Below are 25,444 nucleotides of genomic sequence, written 5' to 3'. Positions count from 1 at the left end.
CCCTTTATTTTCAGCTTAACCATGTATGCAAAGTCTGAGGTCATGACTTGTAGCTGAGCATGGAATAACAGATACTACTGAGAAAATTGGAATACTATGGTTACTGGAAAATAAGCAGAGCCCAACATCTTTAAATGTGAAAAGCCACAAATAGCTTAGGTTAACATCTCCATTCTATAAATTTCATACCTGAATGTCTGGTTATATAATTGCTGTGCTGTAATATAATTGTCTTTAAAATTTTTCTATAGTTAAAAAAGTAAATCTGGTTACAGAAATCTGTTTCAGATGTAAGAGCACTAGGGCAAGCAAAATTCTAGTTTCTTCAATGAAAGTTTTTCCCCACGCCATTCTCTCCCCCTCCATATAGTCTTTTAAATCAACCTTAAGGGGTTTGAAAGCTTTCTTTTGTTAGCTGAGTATTTTAACATAGTTTGAATTGCTGGTGTCATATCAATTCCATCATATAAGGTCCTCATAAATAATTTTGAAAATATTTTAACCTACTAGAGTGTACGGACATTAAAGTTTTACTTGTAACCCATAATTGAATGATTTTAATATTTTCATTTTCTTGACATTTGACTCCTGTTTTTTGTATTTTGCTTTCAGGCTCATAAGTCGGTGAACTTTGTTTCAACTCTGCTTCAGATTACTATGTCAGAGCAGTTGGATTTGCCAGTGAGACAGGCAGGCAAGTTGAATCCTTTTTTTTTTTTCACCATTTTGACTAAGTATATGTTCTATATGCTACATAAAAAAAACTGCAACATTAAGTGTTCTTTTAACAAAGTCAAGCACTCAAGCTAGGAAATGCCAGATTTAAGACCTGGTCCTACACACTGAATTGTGAGGATAAAAAGATGTCCAGTACAGACACGTCTGTGCTTTCAGTGGCTGGCATTTTCTCAGGATGTAGTTTGTGGTCTACTGAAACAGCTGCTCCTCGGAGCTGCTGAAAGCATACGTGTGTAGGCTACTTTCTATTGCCATAAGTTCTCATGATAGAGCCAAGTAAGTATAGAAAAGGCCATATTGAGTCTTCCAACTAGTAGCTTATTCTACCAATAAATTCTTCCAAGCAGAATAAGCTACTAGTAGAACATTGACACAGGCTCAATTTTTTGTTGGGAAGAATTGCTTGGGAAGAATGTTATGCTTCAATGGGAAAGGCTATAAACTTGTCATATTAAAAAAAATGTGTTAGAAAAAGGATAAATTTTACTGTTGGCTTCAAAAGAAAAAGTTTGATCTTATTGTGAGTCCAGAAATAAGAAACAGCTTATAGAGGTTCTTGGTTCTGTTGAAATTAACAGCTTTCTTTTACTTTTGTCAAATTAATTTTTTTGGAACTAATTATCCTGCCAAACCTTGCGGTTTTCTGAGAGAGCCTGGTACATATCCTTCGGTAATTTAGTTTTCTTGTGGGGTGACCAGAATAACCTATGGGTACAGCAAATGAGTAAAAGGACAGTAGAGGAAATAATTACAATTAAAATTCAGTTCTAGCAATCTGATCTATGCAGGCAGACTGTATTTGTGCATATCCACTAGCAGAATTAGGGTGTATGTCATCATTGCAATACAGAGAGCTCTTTTAAAGGCATATTGCCCTAAGGATTCTTTATCATAGTGGAAATGAGTTAAACATTTGAAAACATGAAGCAGAGAACTGTACTAGAGGGAGTGATCCTGGATTTCCTTTGTCACTTGTAAAGCACTGTAATCTAAATTCTGCCACGTAAGCAGTTTGAATTCGGCTGTCAAAGAGCAGAAGCATGCATTTGTGTCAGGAGCATAATGTCTGCCATGAAGAGTTGTAACCTAAATTATTTGTATGGAGTAACTATTTTCTAATTCACTTGAATGTAAAGTAGACTCAAATCAAATAACTGCAGTATAAAGCTACCAGATTTTTTTTTTAAATACAAGAAATATTTGCCTACAGAGGGGTGATGTTAAGTAGTATTTTTAGAAACAAAAATAATATCAAAATACTTATAAATGGAGCTGCTTTAGAATTGTTTAAAAAACTCCATCATTCTTATGTAGAAGCAGTGGTAGAAATAGTAGTGCTCTGGTGCTCAAAAACGTTCTGTCTGAAAAATAATCAGGTGTTGAATAGCAGATTTCAGAATTATTACAGGTAATAATTGGATGGGAAAATGCCATTTTGGCATATGCTGTAGATCAGCTTTCTTCCTAGATAAGTGTGTCCATGCAGTTAGTAACCAAATAATAAAGGAATACATATGTAGCAGCATGTAGATTTGATCTGTGCATACTTTGTATTGATATCAAGTGGTCTCCTGCTTTTATTTGACAGGTGTTATTTACTTGAAGAATATGATAACCCAATATTGGCCTGATCGTGAAACTACACCAGGGGAAATTCCACCTTATTCCATCCCAGAAGAAGACAGGCATTGTATTCGTGAAAATATTGTAGAAGTCATTATTCACTCTCCTGAGCTAATTAGGTATACTGTTTTAATCTGCTCCCAGTTCTGTCATGGTTTTATGCTATTCTCTTGCAGTTAAGTGCATCTGCATATTAAACCTCTTTGTGACACAGCATGTTTTTGTACTGGAGAATACAGAATTGATGTAGCTAAGAGAAAAATTGTATCTGGTACAACATTGATGGAATTTACAGGTACAGCACCCTTCATATTGATGGGAGATTGGATCTGTAAAAGTTTTTCTCTTTACACTATTTCAGAAGATAGTAAATGCTAAGCATGTGTGAAGTGGAGGAAGCCCAAAGAGAGGGCTGACTCCTCTGTACATAAACAAGACTTCCAAATTTATATAGAAACTTAAGTTTAGCCAAAATTAGTTTTTCTGTTATCACAAAAATACTATTAAAATAATGAAAGTAGGTATTTGTTTAACTGTATGCATCTTTGACTTCCAGAGTACAGCTTACTACTTGCATTCACCATATTATCAAGCATGATTATCCCAACCGCTGGACTGCAATTGTGGAGAAAATTGGTTTTTATCTTCAGTCTGAAAATAGTGCTTGTTGGCTTGGAATTCTCCTCTGTCTTTATCAGCTTGTGAAGAACTATGAGTAAGGGTTGTGTTTTGTTTTTTTCCCTCCCCTTCCAACAAAAAACCTTGAAAATATGTTTGTAGCAATATGTTTTGTGATCTATATGTCTAACAGGATTTGGAGTAGATACAAATGTAAAAAGTATTGAATTGTGCAGAGCATTGAATACTAGTAAATATAAGGTTTTGAATTAAGTAACTAATCTTTATAACTTACCATTTGGGATGTAGTAGTTCATGTCCCATCTTCACTAAGTTGCTCCTAAAAACTAGAAAGGTTGTCTTCATTAATGTATTTAAGATCCAAAAACTAGGTCTTTTTTTAAAGATTTAATTTTCACATAGGAAATCCGCATCAAAGCCATGGTTAGAATGCTCTTCTCCTTTATTCAGTGCCTTTTACATAGGATATCCTTTCCTGCCATATGTCTCCTGAGGTTGCCATGAGGAATGAAGGCTTGGTGGTACTGGGATCATGTTTAGCTCCATTGGCATGTATGAGGCTCATTTGGGGCTGGAGTATGCTTAGTGTAGTTTTTATCCAGGACATTTAGTGGGGCTCAAACGTGCTATATGCAATGCAGCTTTGAGATTTTTTTTTTTTGGTGAAAGTCCTTAACATACATTTCCAAACATATGAAAATAACAAGTTTCCGAGGCTTATAATTGAGCTAAATCTTGATAGGCTTTCATGGATCCAGCAAACTTTCCTGACAGTAGACTGTTATTCTTGCCAAACATCTTGCTTTACATCATGGATGTACTAGGTAGGATTAATTAAAAAAAAAAAAAAAAAAAAGCAAGAGGAGGGAGATTTCAATATTTTTGGAACATTGCTAAAAACAACCTGCTTCGTCCTCTGGAACAGCTGAACTATTTGACTATAACTTGAAGAGAAAATTAGCATGAGACAGAGACTTGGAATGGAAAGGAATGTGTGCATGGGGAATGAAGGCTGTTCATTTTATGTAAATGGGGATGTACTGGGCTTAGGTTGCAGTGGAAATGTCTGTTTCTTTTCCTGTTCTTGGTTAGCTCTACCCCTCTTCTCAATTGAGACCACACACGTGGTCAACATCTGAGATGAGAAGGCATGTGTGTGGCAGAGAAGACTTGCAAGTTTGGAGTCTGGGTATTATGGAAACATAAAGGAACCCAAAAACATTAAGAAATATGGTACCGTTTCAGAAGAGAATGTTTAAATTGTTTCTTCTGAAAAATTAGCAAATATTTTTCATAAAATGGCATGTCAAAAAGATCAGTTTTTTTTAATGTTTTATGCCAAATTTGGGGATTAAGCTCAACAATTTTTATAAAACAGAAGAATATTTATTCCTGTTTAAGTGCAAAATCCAACACAGCCTTAGCTATTGAAATATTGCAAAGACCTCCAAATTATGCATTCCTGGTGTTTTATCTATGTCTTTGCAAGTCTAAGACCCTTGCCAGATATGCAGGTAAAGGCATGATGGGATATCTGATGTGCAATCCACACAATCGCACTTCCTGCCAAGTGGCACAAGCATGGCAGAAGGTGTGATTGTGGGACTGAGCAAACTTCCCATCACGCTGTATTGTTGGTGTAGGGGGACCAGCAATATGATCGCCCTTCCCCAGCAAATCAGCAGGCTTCTGTGGCTGGGAGCCCCATCAGTTGATTCACTTGGCCACACGTTCAATTAATGACATGATAGGAACCCCTGTTTTTTGTGAAATAATTTTGTGGCTTATTTCTTGTTTTATGATGCCATTAAATGTGTCAGCATGTGGTTGGGTCACAACTTAAGATATGATTAACCAGTTAATCCCGTCTTAAGTATCAAGTGGCAGGGGCCTAAGCCATTTTGCTTTTTTACTGTATGTGTTTCTTTATTCTGAAAATCAAAACAAGTTTATAAATAGGGTCTGTCTTACTGTGTTTATCAATCTTCACTGAGTACTGAGAGAGGATTCTCTGGTATAGAGATTTTTTTTTTTCCCTGAACCAGGGTTAATTTTGCAACAGATACCACTTATAGATGGTTATCAAGTAGCTTGAAGTAGGTTTAGGCTTGGTTTCAGTTGCTCAGAACTTCACCTGATGGGCAGTGACTGTTAGGGCTTGCCAGTTTTGTGATAAAAGCTTGAGGGGCATGTTTATATTTGTCCTATTGAATTAGCGCAAGCCAGGTATTTAACGAATTCAGCCCATGAAATTTCAAGTGTTAGCTTTGTTTTTAAAACAAACAAGTAAGTCTTTTCTTCTGTGTGGAGTGTGCTGACTTCAAGTGAGTTGTTCCAGTTTGTAGTTCTTTGTTTTTCAATTAATCTGAAAACTAAAAAAAAATTGAGATCTGTTAGTGTTTGTGCAATTGACTTCCAAGGTGGAAAGTTAATCACTCCAGGTATTCAGGTTTCTTGCTTCAAAGCTAGCAATCCTTTTAGTCTGGCAGGTTTTTACCTAAGTCAGACTTTTCAGAATCTTTCCTAACTTTGTTAATGTTCTCGTTAACTGCATCTTCAGGAAAGCAGGTTATAGATTTTCTTTGTCAATAATTTAACTCTAACTTAGTATTCTGACTAAGTGAATATATAGGGACTTTATTTGACTTTTGATAGTCTTAGCTCTTTAAGTTCTAAAGTAATTTTTATAAGACATGACATCTGGCACCAGATTATTTAGGTTTTTGTCTTGTGTCCTCTACTTTTGCGTATTGGAATTGTTAAAACATTTATGTGTATTTATGCTTATTTTTATTAGGAGTGGTTTAAAGATGTTTTGGCACATGAATGAGATTAAGCAATTAATGCTACAGTTATAGTAGTGTAGCTGTGAATTCCTAAGAACAGTTTTACACTATTGATATTCTTAGCTAATGATATCTTTGGTATTATATTAGATGTGATCTGGTAGTTGTGCAGTTATTAGAGTCTCTTCTTGCTTATAACTGGATTTGGGTAAAGAAAGCTCATTTTGTTTTGTGGAGGATTTACAAGTTTTGAAAGATTCTGTGAAAGGGAATAGAGCTGTGGCTCCAGTGCGGTCTGCATAACAGGCTGCCCCGAACCCCTGGAGCTCTGGGATCTCCGCTTCTGAGGCTGGCAAGCTGCTGGCTAGAGGTCCTGAAAGCCCAGGCAGCCAAGAAAGTGAGAGCCTAGAAGTACAGGTTTTTCAGTATTCTGTTGACACTGAGCCAGCAAAATGGCAGGAAACCAGGCTAGTTTCTGTTGGAACAGAGTGATTTCTGAAACATTTTTATTTTGACAAATTGGCAAATTCTGACAACGCTGCCTTGGATTTTTTCTGACTAGCTCTGCTTTATAGCCTTTATGTCCATTAACTTCTTGGTTTTGCTCACTGTCTTCCTGCTGTTCTGACCTCATTTTACCTTAGTGAACTGCGTTGCATGCATGTGATAGGGTATTCAGAGTGAGTGAGTCAGCAGGAGAGTATTATGAGCAGAAGTAATATAGCTGTACAGAAGAGGGATGGAACCTAAGCTGTGTCCTGCCTTCATTCATATTTGGTTGTAATGTAATACTTCTTGGGTATATGAAAAGTGAAGCCATAATCCGATGAGTGCCATAACAATATATTCCTGGGTTTTAATAATGCTGTGTCCTTGTGAACTGCACTGGTCTATATGCTTCTATTCAGGATTTTTAATTGGAAGAGCTGCCTATAAAGCCTTAAAGCTGGCTTTATTCTTGTCTAAAGGTACAAGAAACCAGAGGAGCGGAGTCCCTTGATAGCAGCAATGCAACACTTCCTGCCAGTTCTGAAGGATCGCTTCATTCAGCTTCTTTCTGATCCATCAGATCAGTCTGTCCTCATCCAGAAACAGATCTTTAAAATCTTCTATGCTCTTGTTCAGGTAGAAGCAATTTTTATATGCTTTTGAACAGGAATGTTATCTGAAGAAAGTTTTACTTTTTACTGAAATACTACACTACATTAGGGTTGTGGAAAGTTAAACATTTAAACAGTTGATATATTTATACCAGCAATGCATTACAGTTACTGTTAAGCACAGGACACAGTCTTGGGGAAGGGAAGCGGTGCTGTGCCCTAGGAGGGCTGCTGGGCAGGCAAAGCCTCTGCCTCTCTCTCACTGCGCAAGCGGATGGTGGAAATGAGGGAGGGGGGACTAGCACCTATGGACTGAGCAATTGAAAAGAAGTCCTATTTGTCTGTCCAACACGTGGCTTACCTCTGCCTCCCTCCCCCCGCACAAGCAGATGGAGGGGGAAGAGGGAACTAGTACCCATTAAAGATAGTGAGTGGTTGAAAAAAAGCCCCACTTGTCTGTCACAGCATGTGGTTCTGCCTCCACTGCCTCCCCCCCAGTGCTGCTGCAGCCAATCCCTTGCAGTCGCACACTGGCAGCTACAGCAGGCTGGGAAAGCCCCTGCGGCTTCATGTGGGTGGTGTGGTTTGCTGCTGCCTCCTCACCCCCTTGCTCTGCTGCAGCTGGTCCTGGCAGGTCGGAGCCAGTCCACCTCCCTCTAGCCTCAGCAGTGCAGCTAGGATGGCAGTCCAGTACAGCTGGCAGTCGGGCTGAGTGGTGCAAGGCAGACTCTTCCCCCAACCCGCATGAAGAGCAGCACAGATAGGAGAGCGAGAAAAAGGGACCGGTCCACACTGGCTGCAGCAGAGGAGGGGGCAGGGATGTGCTGGTGCTGGTGTTGCCGCCACCACTGGGCCAGGAAGGAGCACAGGGGTGCCTGGCTCCGCTTAAAGGGAAGTTCCCAAGAGGATGGGGAGGAAGCCTGGGAGACCTGCCCCATGTGCACCGTATGTGGTGTTGGTTAACTGTTTAACCAATATCATTAGAGGAGTTTAAATGGGTAATTATTTAAACAATATTTACATTGCTACAATTACATATGTTCTAATTTGGATTAGATTGCATCAAGGACCTTTTCTATCAGTGGTCAAATATGGTGGGACTTAATACAAAAAATCATGCCAAGAACATATAATAAAACCAATGCTATGAATTTATCAGGTTGTTTTCTGCTAGTCTGAAATTGGGCAACAAATACTTAGAGCTTAGTGTTTTTAGAGTTGATCAGTATCACCCCTTGGTAAGACAGAATGGTTGGTATAAAACGCTAGATTGTGAATGGTTATAGATTGGCTGAACAAGCACATATAATACTTCTGTAGAGCTTTACATTGTTAGACTTTCCTAACTGTTGAAAAGGAGGTGGAACTAGCATGCTGCTCACTGTAAATTTCCCTGTGGGATGAGGTATGTTAATACTGATACTAGAGAGATTGGTGGTTTTGCAGTAAGAAATATAATTCTTTCTCCGAATCCCTTTATTATGTTTTTAATGAGGAAACTGGTCATCTCCAATTCACAAAGCTATTGTTACCTTATAATTATTTCTTGCTGCCTGTTCATAGTAACCCCATGCAGCAAATGTTTAGTAAAGTTTTGGTATATGACTATATTATATAAAATTGAAGCAGTGGAACAACATTTCTTTAAAAAATGTTTTATACTGATTTTTTTTTTTTGCATGTATTTTTTTTGTAATAGTATACGTTACCACTAGAGTTGATAAATCAGCAAAATCTGGCTGAGTGGATAGAAATTTTAAAGACTGTTGTGGACAGAGATGTTCCTGCTGTAAGTACTTTTTGTTTTTTTCAAGTTTTTAAACAGATTTGATTTGCTTCTGAATTCTTATATTTAAAAGTTTTCACCTATTTTTCTTCTGCAAGACATCTTAAATGCGTTTAAGCAGGGACTAGAATGATTGAAGTACACTGTTGCTTGTAGGTAAAAAGAAGACCTGTAGCATGAGTTGTTTTGGATTTGTCTTAAGAAATAATTTATTCAAGCATTTTTACACTGCCTCTACATTATGTGCTTTAATTTCTATAACTTGAGTATCTTTGACATTTCTGTGAGTCTAGAGGAATGTTGTGTAGCTAGCAGCACAGAAAAGGATAGGTAGTTCATTTGTTCCAAACAATTTTCTTGTAAAAGTCATACTTCATGAATAAATAGTAAATAGCAACCTGGAAAAGTCTTAGAAAGAAAAGAGGTTAATCTCAACCATGAAGTTGGTTCATTAAAATGCACACAAAAATCCTTGCCTCTATTAAATAGTAATATATCTTTTTTTAAAGGAAACTCTTCAAGTTGATGAAGATGATAGACCTGAATTGCCTTGGTGGAAATGCAAGAAATGGGCTTTGCACATCTTGGCTAGACTTTTTGAGAGGTAACTCTTCTTTCACAACTATTACATTTAAAAAATCCTATTTAACCTTTATGAAATTTAAGCAAACTATTTCTGTTTTACTTTCAATGCTAGGTATGGTAGCCCTGGTAATGTTTCCAAGGAGTACAATGAATTTGCTGAAGTGTTTCTGAAGATCTTTGCTGTTGGTGTCCAGCAGGTAAAACAAACAAACAAAAAAATGTGAACCTGGGGTATTAAAGTAAATGTAATATTCATAATAACTTCCTCCTTTCTTCATATGTTTTCGAAGAGGCCTTGTGACATTTTCTAAATTCCTTGTATTAGCCTGAAACTACTAAGGAGTATGCAGAAAATTCTTGCAGTTTTATTCCTGGGAACAGTTCCCTACTAGTAGCTTAACAATGTTGTGTATGCAGTTTGTGTAATCTGTAAATAAATACACATAGGTTCTTTAAATGAGCTTCACATAAAGGGCTATCGTTTTTCCTTTGTGGAACAGATAGACCTAAAGTTTATGGAGTGCAGTTGACATTTGTTGCTGTTGCAGCTTCCAGGGAGACTTCTCCTAGTCCTATTGCTGCAGCTTTGCAAGTGTATAAAACCAAATAGACACCAAGTACAGTAAAACCTCTCTTATGCGGCATCCCCCGGGAATGGAGGATACCGGATAACAAAATATGCTGGTGAATTGAGCGGCCTGGGCCACCGCTGCTTCTGCTGCGTCTGGGGCGTCCCTCTGCCCCTCCTGTGGCATCGCCGCCCTTCCCATGGGTCCTGTGGGACATATTGGTGGGCCCCATGCAGCCTGTTATGCCCCCAGGCTGCAGGGGCTCGGCATTTCAGGCTGCTTTGCCCTGGGCCATGGGGGCTCGGAGAAACCAGAAGTGCAATGGCGGGCACTTCCAGTTTCACTTTCATCTTACAAGCTGGCATGCCGGTTAATTGAGCATGTTGGCTTGTAAGATGCCAGTTACCGGAGCTTTTACTGTAGATTTGTTCACTGTCAGTTTGCTGGTCAGTAAGTGACAGAAGAGAGGAATGCCAGGGTACACAAATCCAAAGCCCTCCTGAGGGCATACTTCTTTGTACATGCAATTATTCTTTGTACTATCCAGTCACAAGCTAACATGTGGATACACACAGCTAGATGCTAGGGGTGCACCAATAGGGATTTTTGAGGACAATACTGATAGCCAATATTTAAGGAGGCATATTGGCCAATACCGATCCAATATGCAGTACACTACCTGCATCAGGTACATCTCCCACCTAGGAGAAGGGGTGGGGGTAGGGGGAAGGGAAGGGGCATAGGTGGAGGGGTGTGTGGGGGGGAACATGTGCCCCCAGATCTGCGCCAGGTGGGGCAGGCTGGGGCCAGGGCTGTTCCTCACGGAGCTTGGGCTGGGCAGGGCATGGGGCGGGTGAGGTTGCTGCTGGGAGTAGGGGGCTACAGTGAATTTTGGGGTGGCTGCAGCCCTCCCTGTAGCCACCTCCCAGTAGCAGTGTCACATGTCCTGCCCTGCTCAGGCTCTTCTGGGAATAGACCTGGCCCCAGCCTGCCCTGCCTGGCGCAGATCCGGGGGCACATACCCCCCCACAGTGCCCTCCCAGACGAATGACAGCAGCAGCAGTGGGAGTCAACGGATGAGCCATGTGCGGCAGCAGGAGCCGCCTCTCCTGTGCCCCCTGGACAAGCCCTGCTCCATCCCACACCCCTGGATGAGCTGCAGCTTCATCCCTCACCTGCCCGCCCTGACTGGGCACCACTTGCCCCTGCCTCAGCTCCTGCCCCTACCTCTCTCCCTCCCTCACAGCAGGGTCTTGATCTGCCCCCCATGTCCCTTCCCTTCCCTCCTTCCTCCCCCACCACCAGACTTACCAGCTGCAGGCAGCTGTCCATGCTGCAGGCTGTATTTTCACTGCCTATGTGCTGCGCTGCAGCTGTGCACAGCATGGGCATTTGTTGGCCCAATTATCAGCCACTTAAGGCTGATGTCCAATATAGATAATTTTCTTTATATCGGTACTGATCTGATATTGGACCGATGTATCAGTGCACCTCTACTAAATACTCTTCTTTTTTCTTGCATATTATTAGAGAAGGATGGTTAGCTGTGTTAGTTTGCAGTGAGGCAAAAGGCAGGGCGGTGGCATCTTAGTGCAGCATTTCTCAACCTGTGGGTCACGGCCTAAAAGTGGGTTGTAAGAGTATATGAAAGTGTTGTGAACAAACTTTAAAAGTGGATCAACAAACTTTAAAAAATGGACTCTCCTTTAAAGGAGAAAAATGTGGGAAAACTGGCTTTTCTCTTGCAGGCTGGCAGAGTTCCAGGTTGCAAGGGGCTGCTTGGGATCCCCCCTGTACTACACACAGGGACCTGGGGGCAGTGGGTTGGGAGTGAGGGGCACTGAGTCCAGACTGGTTGTTGATGTTTACAAATGGGTCCTGGTACAAAAAAAGGTTGAAAACCACTCCCTTAGATCTGTGTTTTTCCTCCAGGGTGTTGTAGCACCCTTTCAGGGGTGCCATAGGATCCCACGCAATGTTAGGTGTGCCAGCATAAACCCAGTGATTTCAAAAATCCATAGTTTAAAAAAAAGTCTGACCTGTTGTGGTCTCTGCATTCTCTGGAACAGAAAAATTGCTGTATAGTTTTTTCTATAGACAAAACATGAGTGAAAATTTAACAGCTGGCATTTGCTGAGGGGTGCCTTGAGCCTAACAAGGAGAGCTTTGTGTCCAAAAAGGTGTATGCCCTAGAGACTTAACTGGTTTAGAGAGGTGTAAACTTTTGTATGCAATAACTTATTTCACTGGTCCTCAACCAGGGTCCTGCAGCACCCTGGGGGTCCCATAAGGCCCCCTCAGGTGCTGCAGAGGCAGTAACCAGGTAGAAGTACCCTACACTTTCCAACTGCATTAGGGATCTCTAAGCCTAAAGCAGGCAGTAAACCTGCCTAGTGTTGTGTAGACCTTCCTGGTCTGCCTCCTCTCATCCTTTCCCCTCTCCTTCCCTCCCTGGGTACAGACCAAATAAGGCTGCACAGCATGAGGCAGCTCCTGGCTGCTTTGGGTGCATCAGGGAGCCCTAATTCAGGAGTGTCACAGGCACATGCCATGGCTTCCTGGGCTGGCTGTGCAGCAGGCATGTGGGACAGTTTCATTCTGGAGCCAACTGAACCTGGCTGAGTAGCACTCGCGTATGTGGAGGCAACACCTATAGTGGTCTTCAGCCAGGGGTACCACCACATTCTAAGAAGTGGAGGTGTTCTGACCCTGAAAAGGTTGAGAACTGGCCTACTTCATTACATCCCTGTTCATAGTATCTGACAAAGTAGGTGAAGTACGTTGTTGCTCAGGGAAGCTTATACTTCTCTGAACCAGTTAGTTTCTAAAGTGCTACCCGGCCTGCTTTGTTTTGCTTATCAGTGCATTAACATTTCAGTTGATTTTCACATTCTTTGCCTATCTTGTCAGCTTCCACGTCACTCAGGAAGTTACATCTTGATCAAATAGATATGGAAGAGAGTATTTACAATCACTTTTTAACTGCTTAAGACTTTAACATCTCCTAGTTCTGCAAGGGTGTTCACCACATTCTTGCTAGGTTCTAGGGTGGATCTTGACCATTAAGGGGTCCCTAGGAAGTGGATGTTTTGCTGCCATCCTAAGGTGGCCAACAGTAGCTATTTTGTAATGTTTTTAGTAATGCTGAGACTAGATGATTTTTCAAAAGGGGAGATAGACTATGAAGAATGGTGAATGTGAAGACAAATAACTTATGTTTGGTATTTATAGATAAGAATTTACCTAATTTGTGGCAGCTGCCTCCAGATGTTGTGGTCCCAGCTGTGGAGTGCGGCAAGCCCCCCCCCCCCAGTGCCTCCCCAGAGACTGACAGATGTTATCTATCAATTTCCGGGGGGGGCACTTCTGGAGCCCCCTGGCCAATTGGAGGTGGGGGTAGGCCATTCCTGCCCCTCCCCAAAAATTGACAGTTGGGCCCCGCAGCCAACCGGGAAGAGGCTACCACACTCCTTTGCAAAAATTCCCCCCTTTACTGCCCCCTGCCCCGCTTCAGGCTGCGAGGGCTTCCTGTTTCTGTTTGCAGCCCCCCACCCCCCCAACTTGCTGCCTGTTTTCCAACTTTTTTTCCCAGAGACCTACCAGATTCACAGTTTTTCACAAAATTGCAAATTTGGTAGGTCCCTAATTATAGAGAAGGGGCGGGGGGGGCAGGTTAGGAACAAATTAAAACATAGATGTGATTCAAAGTTACAGAGTAGGGGAGTGAATTTAAGAAGCAGATTAGGAGTTGTAGGGCAAGATGGTGTTTTTCAAGGATTTTGCACTAACTGAGGATGCCTGCAGACGTTTATGGGTCATGCTGTACCTCTTGGCACTTTTATATAAAGCACCATGAGTTAGAGACCAAGCACTAAGGTTTTTCAGTGAGTTGCAAGAGTTGGTACCCTGGTCTTTGAAGGGCTCCATTATTAGAACCATGTTCCCAAACTGGTAGTTTGCTAGTTTGAGTCACCATTGCCTAAATCAGAACTGTCCAACTGGTGGTCCAGGGACTGTATGTAGCCTGCAAAAGGATAATGTCTGGCCCCTGGGCTTCTACCTGGCCCCTGCTCTCCTCTGGCTGCTGCTGCAGCCAGGGTCTCTAGGTCCACTGTCTCCCCCATCAGATCTCGCTTCCTGCTCCCATCCCAAGGAGTGGGGTGGCAGAGCCCATGGTGTCAGGGGTGCATTGTGCAGTGGTGTGTGTGGGGCTGCACACATGTACAGCACAGGGGTCATGTGTGGTCCAGGAGCCCATGGCTCACACTAATGTGGCCATCATGGTTGCAGCTCCGTGGGTTGCAGTCCCCCAGCCACTTAGACATAGGTCAGCCCTGACCTAAATAATAGATGACTTTTCTAAAATAGGTTTGTCTTATAACGTTGAAAATTACCTCATCAAATTAACTCCATTTGTGTTGGTGAACTGGAAGTGGCACAGACAGCACAACTCTTTATGTATGAACTAAATAAGTCAACACCCATTCTACTATAGTAAAAATCTACATTTGCAAAACTATGGGGGCTTTGTGGCAGGTGAGGAATAGTTGAAGTTTGATTAAATGGCTTTTTGTTACTGTCCAGACACTTGAATTTTTATAAACTATTAATGAGATTTGATTTTTATAGGTGTTACTGAAGGTGCTGTATCAGTACAAGGAAAAGCAGTACATGGCTCCTAGAGTTTTGCAACAAACACTCAACTACATCAATCAAGGAGTGTCACATGCTGTCACCTGGAAGAATCTGAAACCTCATATTCAAGTAAAATATTTTCTGGGATTACTATCTAAATGACTGAGTTATGGTTTGATTCAGGGTTCGACAGTGTTTTGCAGTGGGGGGCTGATTTAACAGTGGTTAGTTCTCAGCGCAGCCTCAGTTCCAACTAGCATTTCTTCTGTCTCGTCTTGGCAGTGATGCTGTTGCCATTTATCTCTACCATATGGGCGAAGCCTTCTGCTGCTGAAATGCCTCAGAAGTCCCTTGCCAGATCTAGCCCATGAATTGTAGGTTGCCACCCCCTGTTTTGGTTGGTTCATTATAAAGCCTCTGGCTTCTTACAGATGTGAATAAAACAAAATAAAACACTGCTTTACTTTCAGCTTAGTGTGCCCCTGCACCAAGTGCAACATATGCCCAGAAGAGGCATTATGTCAGTTTGTCCTGGCTCGTCCAACATCTGTATAGATTGCACGCTTAAGTGGGGCTTTTTGGCGCTTTTGTCTGCTAGCTGATTGAATCCGCTAGTAGATATAAGCACCAGAAAGCCCTGCTTGGGCAAGCCGGGTGAAACTGATGTGCTTCCTCTTCTGGTAAAGCGCTGTGTTTTTTTCCATGTCTGTCAATGGCTTTTGGCTAGAACTGAAGGCGTTTAAGTAATTCAACACATGGCCTTCAACCCTGCAGAATCTTACACGTGCTAACTTCATGCACTGGGAGTGATGCCATTGATTTCAAGCCTATGTGTAAGTTGTAGCAAAATTTGGGACCATTAATACACTCTCTCAGTCAGCATAACAGCCAAATCCCAGTTAGGTAAAGGCTCCTTTTTAAAGACGTTTAAAAAAGTGTTTATAATATTAAGATAGGTTACTGTAATTTTGGGACCTGAGACATCCAAATACACTTACAAATTAAAACCCTCATAATGTAGTAAGGTCTACAAAGCTATTGGACATCATCAGCCCTTTCTGTCTTTGATGCATTGAGCCTATTATTGTGGAGTTTTTTTAAGAATTAGAAATTGTACAGCATAGCACAGTACCACAACAAACTCAGAATTGTCAGCATCTAAATTCTTGCCATCTTACTGTACAAAATTAAACACAATTCCTTGCATTGCTTTGCAGTTCTACCTACGTTTTGAATTAACATAATTTCTTGCATTGCCTTATAGTTCTACCTACATTTTGAACATACTGGATTTTCCTCATTCAAGGCAGATCATTAAATTGTTAGAATGTGGGAGTGCTTCTGTCCTATTGTTTAAAAAGTATAAAGGAGAAATTTGTAAATTGTTTTAATATAGAGGAAAGGAAATCAGGTCTGGTTTAATAGCTTTAGGCTCTTCTTTGTTTTTTTTTTTTTTGTTTTGTTTTGTTTTTTTACTTTTTAATTGCAGGGAATTATCCAAGATGTTATTTTTCCATTGATGTGCTATACAGATGCTGATGAGGAACTGTGGCAGGAAGACCCATATGAATATATACGCATGAAGTTTGGTGAGAATTTTAAAATTTACATTTATACAATTAAAATAATATGAAACAAAGCTAGTATTTTTTATTATGTGAAACAAAAGATGTGGCATACTTTTTTTTTCCAAGTGTGTGGTGCTTTTATTTTTAAGTGAGGTATTCAATGCTTATCAGTATACCTACAGATGACTGAATTGTTAAGGTGTATTGTTCTCTGTAGGTGACCAAGCTAAACTATGTTAATGAGATGCTTAGATAGTGATGCAGCTGCTCCTTATAGGTTTTAAAGGAATGAATCAAACTTGGAAATTCTACAAATTTTATTCAGATAGACTTATGCTCTTTTAATTTTATTTGCTCAAAAAACAGTTACCCAAATGTAATTTTAAAAGTGTATATGGCAAATACGGTAGTTGCTTTTCAGGTCTTGTATGTTCTGATTGTAGTTTTCTTGCTAATAGCTGTTTGGCTCTTTATCTTTGAAATATGCCTGTGGTCTAATCCTCAGTAGTCATGAAAAGGGAATAATTGGGCCTTCCTGAATAGGATGTACTTTGAGATGTCAACTTGTCTGGGACCATAGTATGCCAGTATCCCAATGGTTGCTTAAGAGAGAAAAACCCCAAGGTGCAATCCTTACCACTTGTTACAAGGTTCTGAAAGAGTCACTCCATGGAAAACCCCTAGTTTTTCAGCTGTGTCAATTATGGCTGGCTATTACAGTAACTGATACATATTTCCAAAGTGTAATCAGTGTGCTAGTCCCTTTGCAGACATGAAAGAAATTCCTTGGGGCAAGGAACTTTACAATCTCAGATTTAGAAGCAATGCAGATGGAGATCAGGCAAAGTGTTGAACGCTTGTCTGTATGCCTTGTCGGTTCAAAATAGGAGTTTGTTTTCAACTAACAGGAAATCTGTGTTGAAATTATTTAATATCATATCACAGTTTGGTGACCACCACTTCAATCTGAAATGTATTACTCTTGTTTTGCATTAGCCCTAAGATTATTTTAGCATTGTGACTTGTACTAAAGGACAGAAATTTATAGTTTGTTTTAAATTTATTTAATAGATGTATTTGAGGACTTTATTTCCCCTACAACTGCTGCTCAGACGTTGTTGTTTACAGCATGTAGTAAAAGGAAAGAGGTAAGTTGTTTAATCCAGACCTAATCCTCAGATAAACCAGCTATTCACAATATTTGATATTTTCAGTGCATTTTACTGAGTGAAATTTAAAACAAAATGATGGTTATCATTAAAGTGACAGTAGATCTTTGTAATATGCAGAATTACAGTAAACTTTATGGTTCCTACTGTTTTCTAGACATTTGCTTGATATTCATCCATTGTTAAGAGTATGTTTAACTCTAGGTGAAGTAGCATAGTTTGCTAATGTGCCAACATGTTATATATCAAAGTGGCAATGTTTTGTTGGCAGCATAAAGTACTATTTAAATTCTAGACTTATTAAGATTAAAGTGCTGAAACCCCTTAAAAATTATGTTGAGAATGGAGAGTGGTATTTCAAAAATTGTCTGTATTATTTTGACTAACAGCCATTATACTTAAATTAGGTTTTGCAGAAAACTATGGGCTTCTGTTATCAGATCCTCACAGAGCCAAATGCTGATCCTCGTAAGAAAGATGGTGCTCTGCATATGATTGGTTCTTTAGCTGAAATCCTTCTAAAAGTAAGTTGGTCTAATAAGTTAGTTGGTCTAATAAAAGATATTGCCTCTGGTCTAAGAGATTTGTGCATCTCTAAAAGTAAGCACACATTTTTATCTACTGGGTCTTCTGGTTCTTTTTCCCCTGTCCTTTCCTTCCAACCCAAGTTTTAAAATAATGGAGATTTAGTTCCCTGAATTTTTAGTCTTGGTATAGGAGTCACTGTTTCCCACTGGAACTTTAATTAGATGGCTTCTAAACAATTGTAAACTTTATTGTACAGGTTTTTGCTTCAGTCTCTTAAAAAGTTAGACTGCAGAAAAAAGCATGCATACTTCTGGTGTCTTGACACCAAAGAATGTGAATACTTCTGAATGGTAACTCTGTAAGCATATTATTTTAATGGATTTTTTTTAAGTTTCTAGAACTGTTTATTTTGCTGCCTTCTGATCTGAAGACGGTTATTATGCAGGATTTTTTCTTTTACTTAGCCAAATTCCTGGCTTTCCAAATCAGAAAATTTTGGTCAGGACATACAGATTTAGCTAGTCCCCTTTTTTTCTTGTTAAAGAAAAAACACTAGTTTTGTAATGAGTTTTGCAACCTTGTTTGCTTAAGGTGAGTGGAGAAAACGTTTTCAAGATCCAGGGGATGACAGGATAAAAAAAAATCATGTTGTTGGTTGTATATAGGAAAGCTTTGTTACTTCAAATCAGGGTATATTAGGAAGAATTTGTTTTGTCTTGGGTTGGGTCAAGGATTCTTGGCCACTTCTACTGCAATTTTTATGTGTAAAATGGGAAGATGGATTAATAACTATTTTCCCTGTTTTGATTTTTATTTAAAAACACAAACTGATGTCATTGTCTTAATATTCTGACAGAAGAAGATATACAAAGATCAGATGGAATATATGTTGCAGAATCATGTGTTCCCTCTCTTCAGCAGTGAGCTGGGTTACATGAGAGCACGGGTAAGAACTGCATATGCATAGGAACTTATAAAATATATGATTTATTTGGATGTTTGTCTTCTGCAGTAAAATATGGTAGGGTTTTTTCTCATTACGTCTTGCTTCAAGTTAACATGCTATTTGGATGTTTCTGTAATGACTTTTACTCATAAGCATGTTAATTTTGTAAGATGTAACAAACTATTTCTTTAAAATGGCTGCAGTACTGTGTGCATAGTTCCCATCTGTGTCTGGTGGTATGGTGTATTTGCGTTTTGCATTTAGACTGTACTGCTCACATAGAACCTGTGGCCAAAGATTAACTTGAGATCATAGTACTGGTCTAGTGAAGTCTGAAAGACAAACTTACTGCTGACCAGCCTCCAAATTCTCAAACATCTTTTTTTGAAAGTTTTCTAGTATTGTAATTAATAAACAGCGTTTAAAATACTAATGAACCATAGATTCTTAGCTTGCTACTTTGCTTATAGATAATTGCCCGTTCACTGATGCAGGTTTAAACATCCCCTTTCTTTGTTTAAGAATCTTTTTTTTCCCTCAGGCTTGCTGGGTCCTTCATTATTTCTGTGAAGTTAAATTTAAGAGTGACCAGAACCTCCAGACAGCCCTCGAACTCACAAGACGATGTCTGATTGATGATAGGGAAATGCCTGTGAAAGTGGAAGCTGCCATAGCACTTCAGGTGCTGATTAGTAATCAAGAGAAAGGTACCTCTTTCCCTTTTTTTCCAATTCTCAGGCAGAAAAATCTCCTTGTGCATTTCAGAAAAAAACACAGTTGAAGCAAAAAAGATATAATGCAGTCTTTCTATGGACTAAGCATAAATGTCCAAGAGACTCTTTTTGTCGGATTTTCTTGTTGTCTACTGATGGTCGTTTGCCAGCATTAGTTTGGGATTAAATGCTTGACATATTTAGGGGGGTAGAACGACTTGTGTTGGCTCAGTAAGTTTAAAAAGAAACAAATCTTGTGATATATAATTATTCATTGTTTTTCCCAGCTGGAGTTAGGAGTCTAAAAGCAACACCATGTTTTATTAAACTTGAGATGACATAAACAGGTGTTTTTACTGTTATGTGTTATTACTGTATAAATAAGTTTTCATGGGTTTTTTTTCAAATTATCTTGAACTTTTAATAGTACTGTAGTAATCTTTTATTAATGTTCTGGCTTTAGTTGTATGAAAACCACATATCAAACGTTTAAGTGTGTGTTGATTTGTTTTCTTATGCCTATAGGGTTGGGTGTTAAGTATCACAAAGTAAGAATCAACATAATTTCTGTTTTCCTTCTATTTATCTTGCAGCTAAGGAATATATTACAGCATTCATTAGGCCTGTAATGCAGGCACTGCTTCATATTATAAGAGAGACTGAAAATGATGATCTCACTAATGTGATTCAAAAAATGATCTGTGAATATAGTGAAGAGGTTACTCCCATTGCAGTGGAAATGACCCAGCATTTGGTAAGATTTGTGATCTTGCACTGAAGAAGAATATTTAACATGATGGAAATAAAGATGACTGTCACTTGTTAGCTGTTTTTTTACCAGCTCGATTAAACATGTTAAGGGAGCTCAATAATTTTATTGCTGTTTGGGCTGCCATGTGTTCAAAAGCTGCTATTGGGGTACGTTAAAGGACAATAGCAAACATATCCCATAATGAAATACTAGTCATTACTTCAGCCTAAATAACCCTTGTAACTCATTTTTGTGCATACTGTAGTATCATCTCACACCATCTTACTTGACATTGTTATTCTTTCTACTTTAAAGTGGATTTAGGAGCAGATTGGGTGTTATTGTTTGTTTTTTTGTTTTTTTTTTAAACTAAAAGCACCTGCACTTAGCAGCTGATTTTGTAAGTGCAATTGCATGCTTAAACATCGGTACGTTGTACTTGCAGTTTGATAAGCATGGCAGCCAGATTGCTTATTTCAAAATCAGGCCCTTCATGCTTAGGGTAGTGGTTTATAAAAATTGAAAAAGTTAATTTTACTCTTTACTGTAGTAGTGCATGTACACTAATGTAATCTACTCCAGATGTGTTTTAGAAAAACTGTCTTGTTTGTTAAACCATTTAGTAATTCTCTGAGTTCTGTTGCATATGATGAAATGTAACTTACAGTTCCAAATCTTTGTATTTAAATGTCTGAGAGTTGCAAAAATTGAAAAATATAGGTTTTTGGGGGAAAATCAGAATGTCAGGAAAAAAATCTGTCTTTGAAGGATTTGGGGTAATTAGCATTCACTTTCATTTATTGTTTAAGGAAAAAAACCCCAAACATTCATGAAGTCTTGAACTTGTGCAATCATCCCTAGGCATATCCTTTTAAAAAAAAACAAAAAACGCTACTTAAGTGACGCATTTAACTGGTATTTCATTGTTCTTCAGGCAATGACATTTAATCAGGTAATCCAGACTGGACCAGATGAAGAAGGCAGTGATGACAAAGCAGTGACAGCAATGGGAATATTGAACACCATAGATACACTTCTCAGTGTAGTTGAAGATCACAAAGAGGTGAAGAAAAATTCTTTCTAAGCCATTAAATGCCTTGACACTGGAAAGTACAGTAGTTCCGTTAAAAAAAAAAAAAATTCAGTGTATAATGGTAAATCTTGAAAATCTATACTGTTTCAGCCTGAACATCTTGGAAATGGCTGCAACACTTGTATACCCCTATACACATAGATATTTTAAAACAGTGCAAGGTGGGCTTTGTGTGTCTAACATGGTATATACAGTCACAGAGCATAACATGCTTTTCATTGAAAATGTCCTGTCCTGTAACATAATTCTTCTATATGTTACAGCAAATGGAGACTAACAACTAGAACTGGATGTCATTTCCTCAATTTGTTTGTAGCAAATAAAAGAATTTGCCAGCTGTGCTAGAAATGGCTGTCTTGATGTAATCAGTTCTTGGAGGAAAAATACATCTAATAGCACTTAAGTTACAACAGTCTGCTGACTTCATTTTCTGCTTGCCACACAGCAGAATGTTAGAAGATCTGCATAAGGTCAAATCAGTGCACTAGGATTTTATCTGTTTAGTTTGTGTTGCTAGATACTTCAGAAAAGGTAAATCTGCACTGTTGAGATTTGCTAGTACAGCATTTATGGTGCCTCTAGTCTGAGTATAATTTGTCCGACAGATACTCTTGCTATTCAAGGCCTTCCTTCATTTCTGATTTTTCTTTTCTTTTTTTAAAAAGAGGATGGAGAAATTACAAAGGGTACAAAGGCAGGCAACAAAAATGATTAAGGGGATTGGGAGGAAAGCTGGACATATTTAGCTTTCAGAGAAGGTGATTATGGTAGGGCACTAGCAGCTTTCACACATCTGATAGAAAAGGGACTGCAACCCCAACCTTGCCGCAAAGGGTAGGATGTAGAGCAGTGGCTATAAACTGTAGCAAAGTAGATTTAGATTAGAGTTCAGGAAAAACTTCCTTACTGTTAGAGCAGTAAGGTGGTAGAATAAACTGCCCAGGGAAGTTAAGGAATCGCCTTCATTGAAGCAGCAAGAAGAGTATTGGACAGGGATACTAGAGTATTTTTGCAGGGGGTTGGACCAAGTGGCTCTCAAGGTCCCTTCCAAACCTGTGATTAGTAGCATGGACACTTGTGTGTGTGCAGGTGACTCAGTTTGTGTCCCTGCTCTTACTATCACCAGTCTCAGGGGAGTGCCCTAACCACCAGACTGTTTTTGCAGTTGGTATGAATCCTCTTGGCCTCTTGAAGGCTCAGATCAAGTGTAGTACCCTGGGCTTAGTTGGCTAACATTGTATTTTCTGTAACCTAGTTGCGTTCCCCTCCTCACCCCCATCCCTCTTAGGTTAGTCCCTGACTTGGGCGATCTGTATTTCCCTACTGGCTTTGTCATCTTTTTGGATTCACAATTCTAAGCATCTACTAATAAAATTCAATCTGTTCTTATCAGTTTATTCACTGGGAAAAGAGAGAGACTGACTCAGTAGCTTGGTGGTTGGGGCACATACTGGAGATAAGAGACAGAAATTGAAGTGTCTGGTCTGAATCGGATAGATTCTTGAAATATGAGTTCTGTGGGACAGGGATTTTTTTCCCCAACTCAGTGGTTTTCTTTGCTGTTATATTAGATGTGCAGATATTTTATACAAGTTGGGCCTAATATGTTAGCTGCATGGGTCAGATGAGGGGCCTGGGGCCTGTCCATGGGCTGGTTTGGACACTGCACTACCTCCACCTGGTCCAACCTGCTATGATCAGTCTCTGGGCTCTGTGCTGCCATCCCCTGGCTCTACATTTTGAGATCACGCCCCACACTGCATTATGTGCCCAACCTAGTGCACAGGGCCATGGCCTGTGGGGCTCCCCACTGATCCATGAGGAGCCCCACAGGATGGATGACATGGCACTGGGGGGCCAGATCTGGCCTGCAGGCCAGGGGTTGAGCACATTTGTATTAGTTTTATAAAGACTAAAATATTTTTCTGAAAAAAATTAAAAGAACAAGCCTTACAGCAAACATAAGTAAGAAACCTCGAAATATGTTTCCTCCAACACCCAAAGAGTAATGGTGTTCCACCAGAAAGGTTCTGTTAGAAAGACTGAGGTCATCAACTGTAAGTGTATGGCTGTAACGTATTTGGTGTTCTAACGCTAGGACTTCCTTTAAGATTTGTAATTTTGTGTCATCTTCTAAAAAAACAATTTACTTTAGAAAAAAACTTTCTAAAAGGATTTTGTTTTTAAGCTGTGTATTTAATCCCAACTTTGAAGTGTTTGGAATTAATTTAACCCTCTTTTTTCAGATTACCCAGCAGTTGGAAGGGATCTGTTTGCAAGTAATTGGAACAGTTTTACAGCAGCATGTTTTAGGTACCTGCACCCTTTTTTTTTTGGTCTTAATTGAAATCTATGTGATCAACATTCAATTTAATGAATAATTCCTTATGTTTCAGAATTTTATGAGGAGATATTTTCCTTGGCTCACAGTCTGACCTGTCAGCAAGTCTCTGCACAGATGTGGCAGCTTTTGCCTCTTGTCTTTGAAGTCTTTCAGCAAGATGGCTTTGATTATTTTACTGGTAAGAAGCCTTGATTAAAAAATAAGGCCCAAGGATACTGGGTTTCATAAATTTGATTCCAGATATAAAATGAAATGTGTCTTCATTTAAAGAATAGCCAAAGGACACTATATTTGCTATATGTTATTTTATTATGCCAGTGACCAAGGCTGTTTTATTTTAAGCTATTTATAACTCCACTTTTCAGGTGCTAGTCTAGTATGTTGGCCAACCTCTCTGTGTCTAACATCTTAAAAACAGACTGAAAGCTGTAAATAACAGCTAGTCATAGGAAAGATATGTCTAACAGCTAACTGACTGCTTTTGTTTAATACAGATATGATGCCTCTCTTGCACAACTATGTTACTGTTGACACAGGCACTCTTCTGTCTGACACAAAATATCTTGAAATGATCTACAGTATGTGCAAAAAGGTACGTAGGTCCCTGTGACCAACGTGTGTGAAATGTATGTCTTCATACTAAATATAAGACATGCTGTATAGCAGGTATCACAGACGTGGCCTGCAGAGCTGTATCATCTGGCCCACAGTGCTACTTGCTGCATGCAGCATGTGCTGGCCCCAGCCCACGTGGAGCCAGTATGGCGCAGGCTGCATAGAACCAGAGTTGGTAACATTTTGTGGGGAAAGTGGGGGCACTGTTCTAAGGGATCTTAGTGCCAAGCATGGGCTGCTTCCAACCCAGCCCATTCCATAGAGTCACAGCTGCTGTAGCTTTTCCTATTCCAGCCCCCTGCACCCAAAACAGTTTGGAAGCCCACCTCCCAGGTACACCAGCCTGAGGCTGTAGATTGCCAACTTCTGGTTTACACTGAAATGTCTGTGGTATTCCCTCTTGGTTAGAAGTTTGAATTTGATCATGAAATACTTGTGTTTGCAAATTAGGTTGATTTTTATCAGTGTTTGCCTATAATTGAGTGGCATTGGTAAACACACTTTAGACTATTAGTTTGCTACCTAGCTGTTTGTATTCACTGCTTGAGATTCACCGTTAGGAGTATATGATTAGTCACCTAAATTGTATGGTAATTCCTGGTCTGATTAGACAACTGAACTCATTTAAAAATGACTTTTCACAACTCTGCGTAATTACCTTTCTATGTTTCAAGGTGTATTGGTTGTAGCCTTGTTGGTCTAAGGGCATAGGCAGACAAGGTTACTTGGGTAAGTCCGATATCTTTTATTAGGGCAACTAAAATCTGAACTCATCTGGGGCTGAATATAAAGCTCACAAGAGAACTTAAGAGAGAAAAGGGTTAACTTGGGTGGGCAAAATACGGCCTGTAGGCCCAATTCAGCCCGCGAGGCCATTCTATCCGGCCCACGGGGCCCCTAAAAAATGTAGAAAATTAATATTTCTCTGCTCTTGGTTCCTGTCAAAAATGACAGGAATCAAGGACAGTAGGACCCAGGGGAAACCCAGCAGGCTCCAACAACAGGCAAGCTGTTCGAGAAAATTATTATCCTAGGCAAACTGTTCGAGAAAATTATTCTGGTACACATCCAGGAGGGGCCAGCAGGGGACTGCATGCTCAGGGGCAACCAACATGGGTTCATCAGTGGCAGGTCCTGTCAGACCAACCTGGTGGCCTTTTACGATCAGATGACCAGATCATTAGATGCAGGGGTAGCAGTGGACATAGTCTTCCCGGACTTCCGGAAGGCTTTTGACACTCTCTCTCACCCCGTTC

The 25,444-nt window shown here is 39.8% G+C and overlaps 1 protein-coding gene across 1 annotated transcript in view; it reads left to right on the top strand.

The window, feature by feature from the left end:
* The window catches only part of IPO7 (importin 7), a 55,745-nt gene that overhangs the window by 13,775 nt on the left and 16,526 nt on the right, over positions 1-25,444 (top strand). The window contains exons 2-19 of the mRNA XM_019519973.1: positions 587-694; positions 2,327-2,480; positions 2,918-3,076; positions 6,755-6,911; positions 8,586-8,675; positions 9,182-9,276; positions 9,370-9,454; positions 14,456-14,590; positions 15,951-16,050; positions 17,101-17,177; positions 17,606-17,722; positions 18,583-18,672; positions 19,214-19,379; positions 19,979-20,139; positions 21,071-21,199; positions 23,476-23,542; positions 23,626-23,751; positions 24,068-24,165. Of these exons, the coding sequence (XP_019375518.1) occupies positions 587-694; positions 2,327-2,480; positions 2,918-3,076; positions 6,755-6,911; positions 8,586-8,675; positions 9,182-9,276; positions 9,370-9,454; positions 14,456-14,590; positions 15,951-16,050; positions 17,101-17,177; positions 17,606-17,722; positions 18,583-18,672; positions 19,214-19,379; positions 19,979-20,139; positions 21,071-21,199; positions 23,476-23,542; positions 23,626-23,751; positions 24,068-24,165 (2,114 nt within the window). The remainder of the gene's footprint in view (positions 1-586; positions 695-2,326; positions 2,481-2,917; positions 3,077-6,754; positions 6,912-8,585; positions 8,676-9,181; positions 9,277-9,369; positions 9,455-14,455; positions 14,591-15,950; positions 16,051-17,100; positions 17,178-17,605; positions 17,723-18,582; positions 18,673-19,213; positions 19,380-19,978; positions 20,140-21,070; positions 21,200-23,475; positions 23,543-23,625; positions 23,752-24,067; positions 24,166-25,444) is intronic.

Source organism: Gavialis gangeticus, unplaced genomic scaffold (genome assembly GCF_001723915.1).
Source record: "Gavialis gangeticus isolate Ggan-Ray unplaced genomic scaffold, GavGan_comp1, whole genome shotgun sequence".
NCBI lineage: Eukaryota > Metazoa > Chordata > Crocodylia > Gavialidae > Gavialis > Gavialis gangeticus.
The sequence above is the reverse complement of the archived record's forward strand: the minus strand, read 5'-3'. Positions and strand labels throughout refer to the sequence as shown.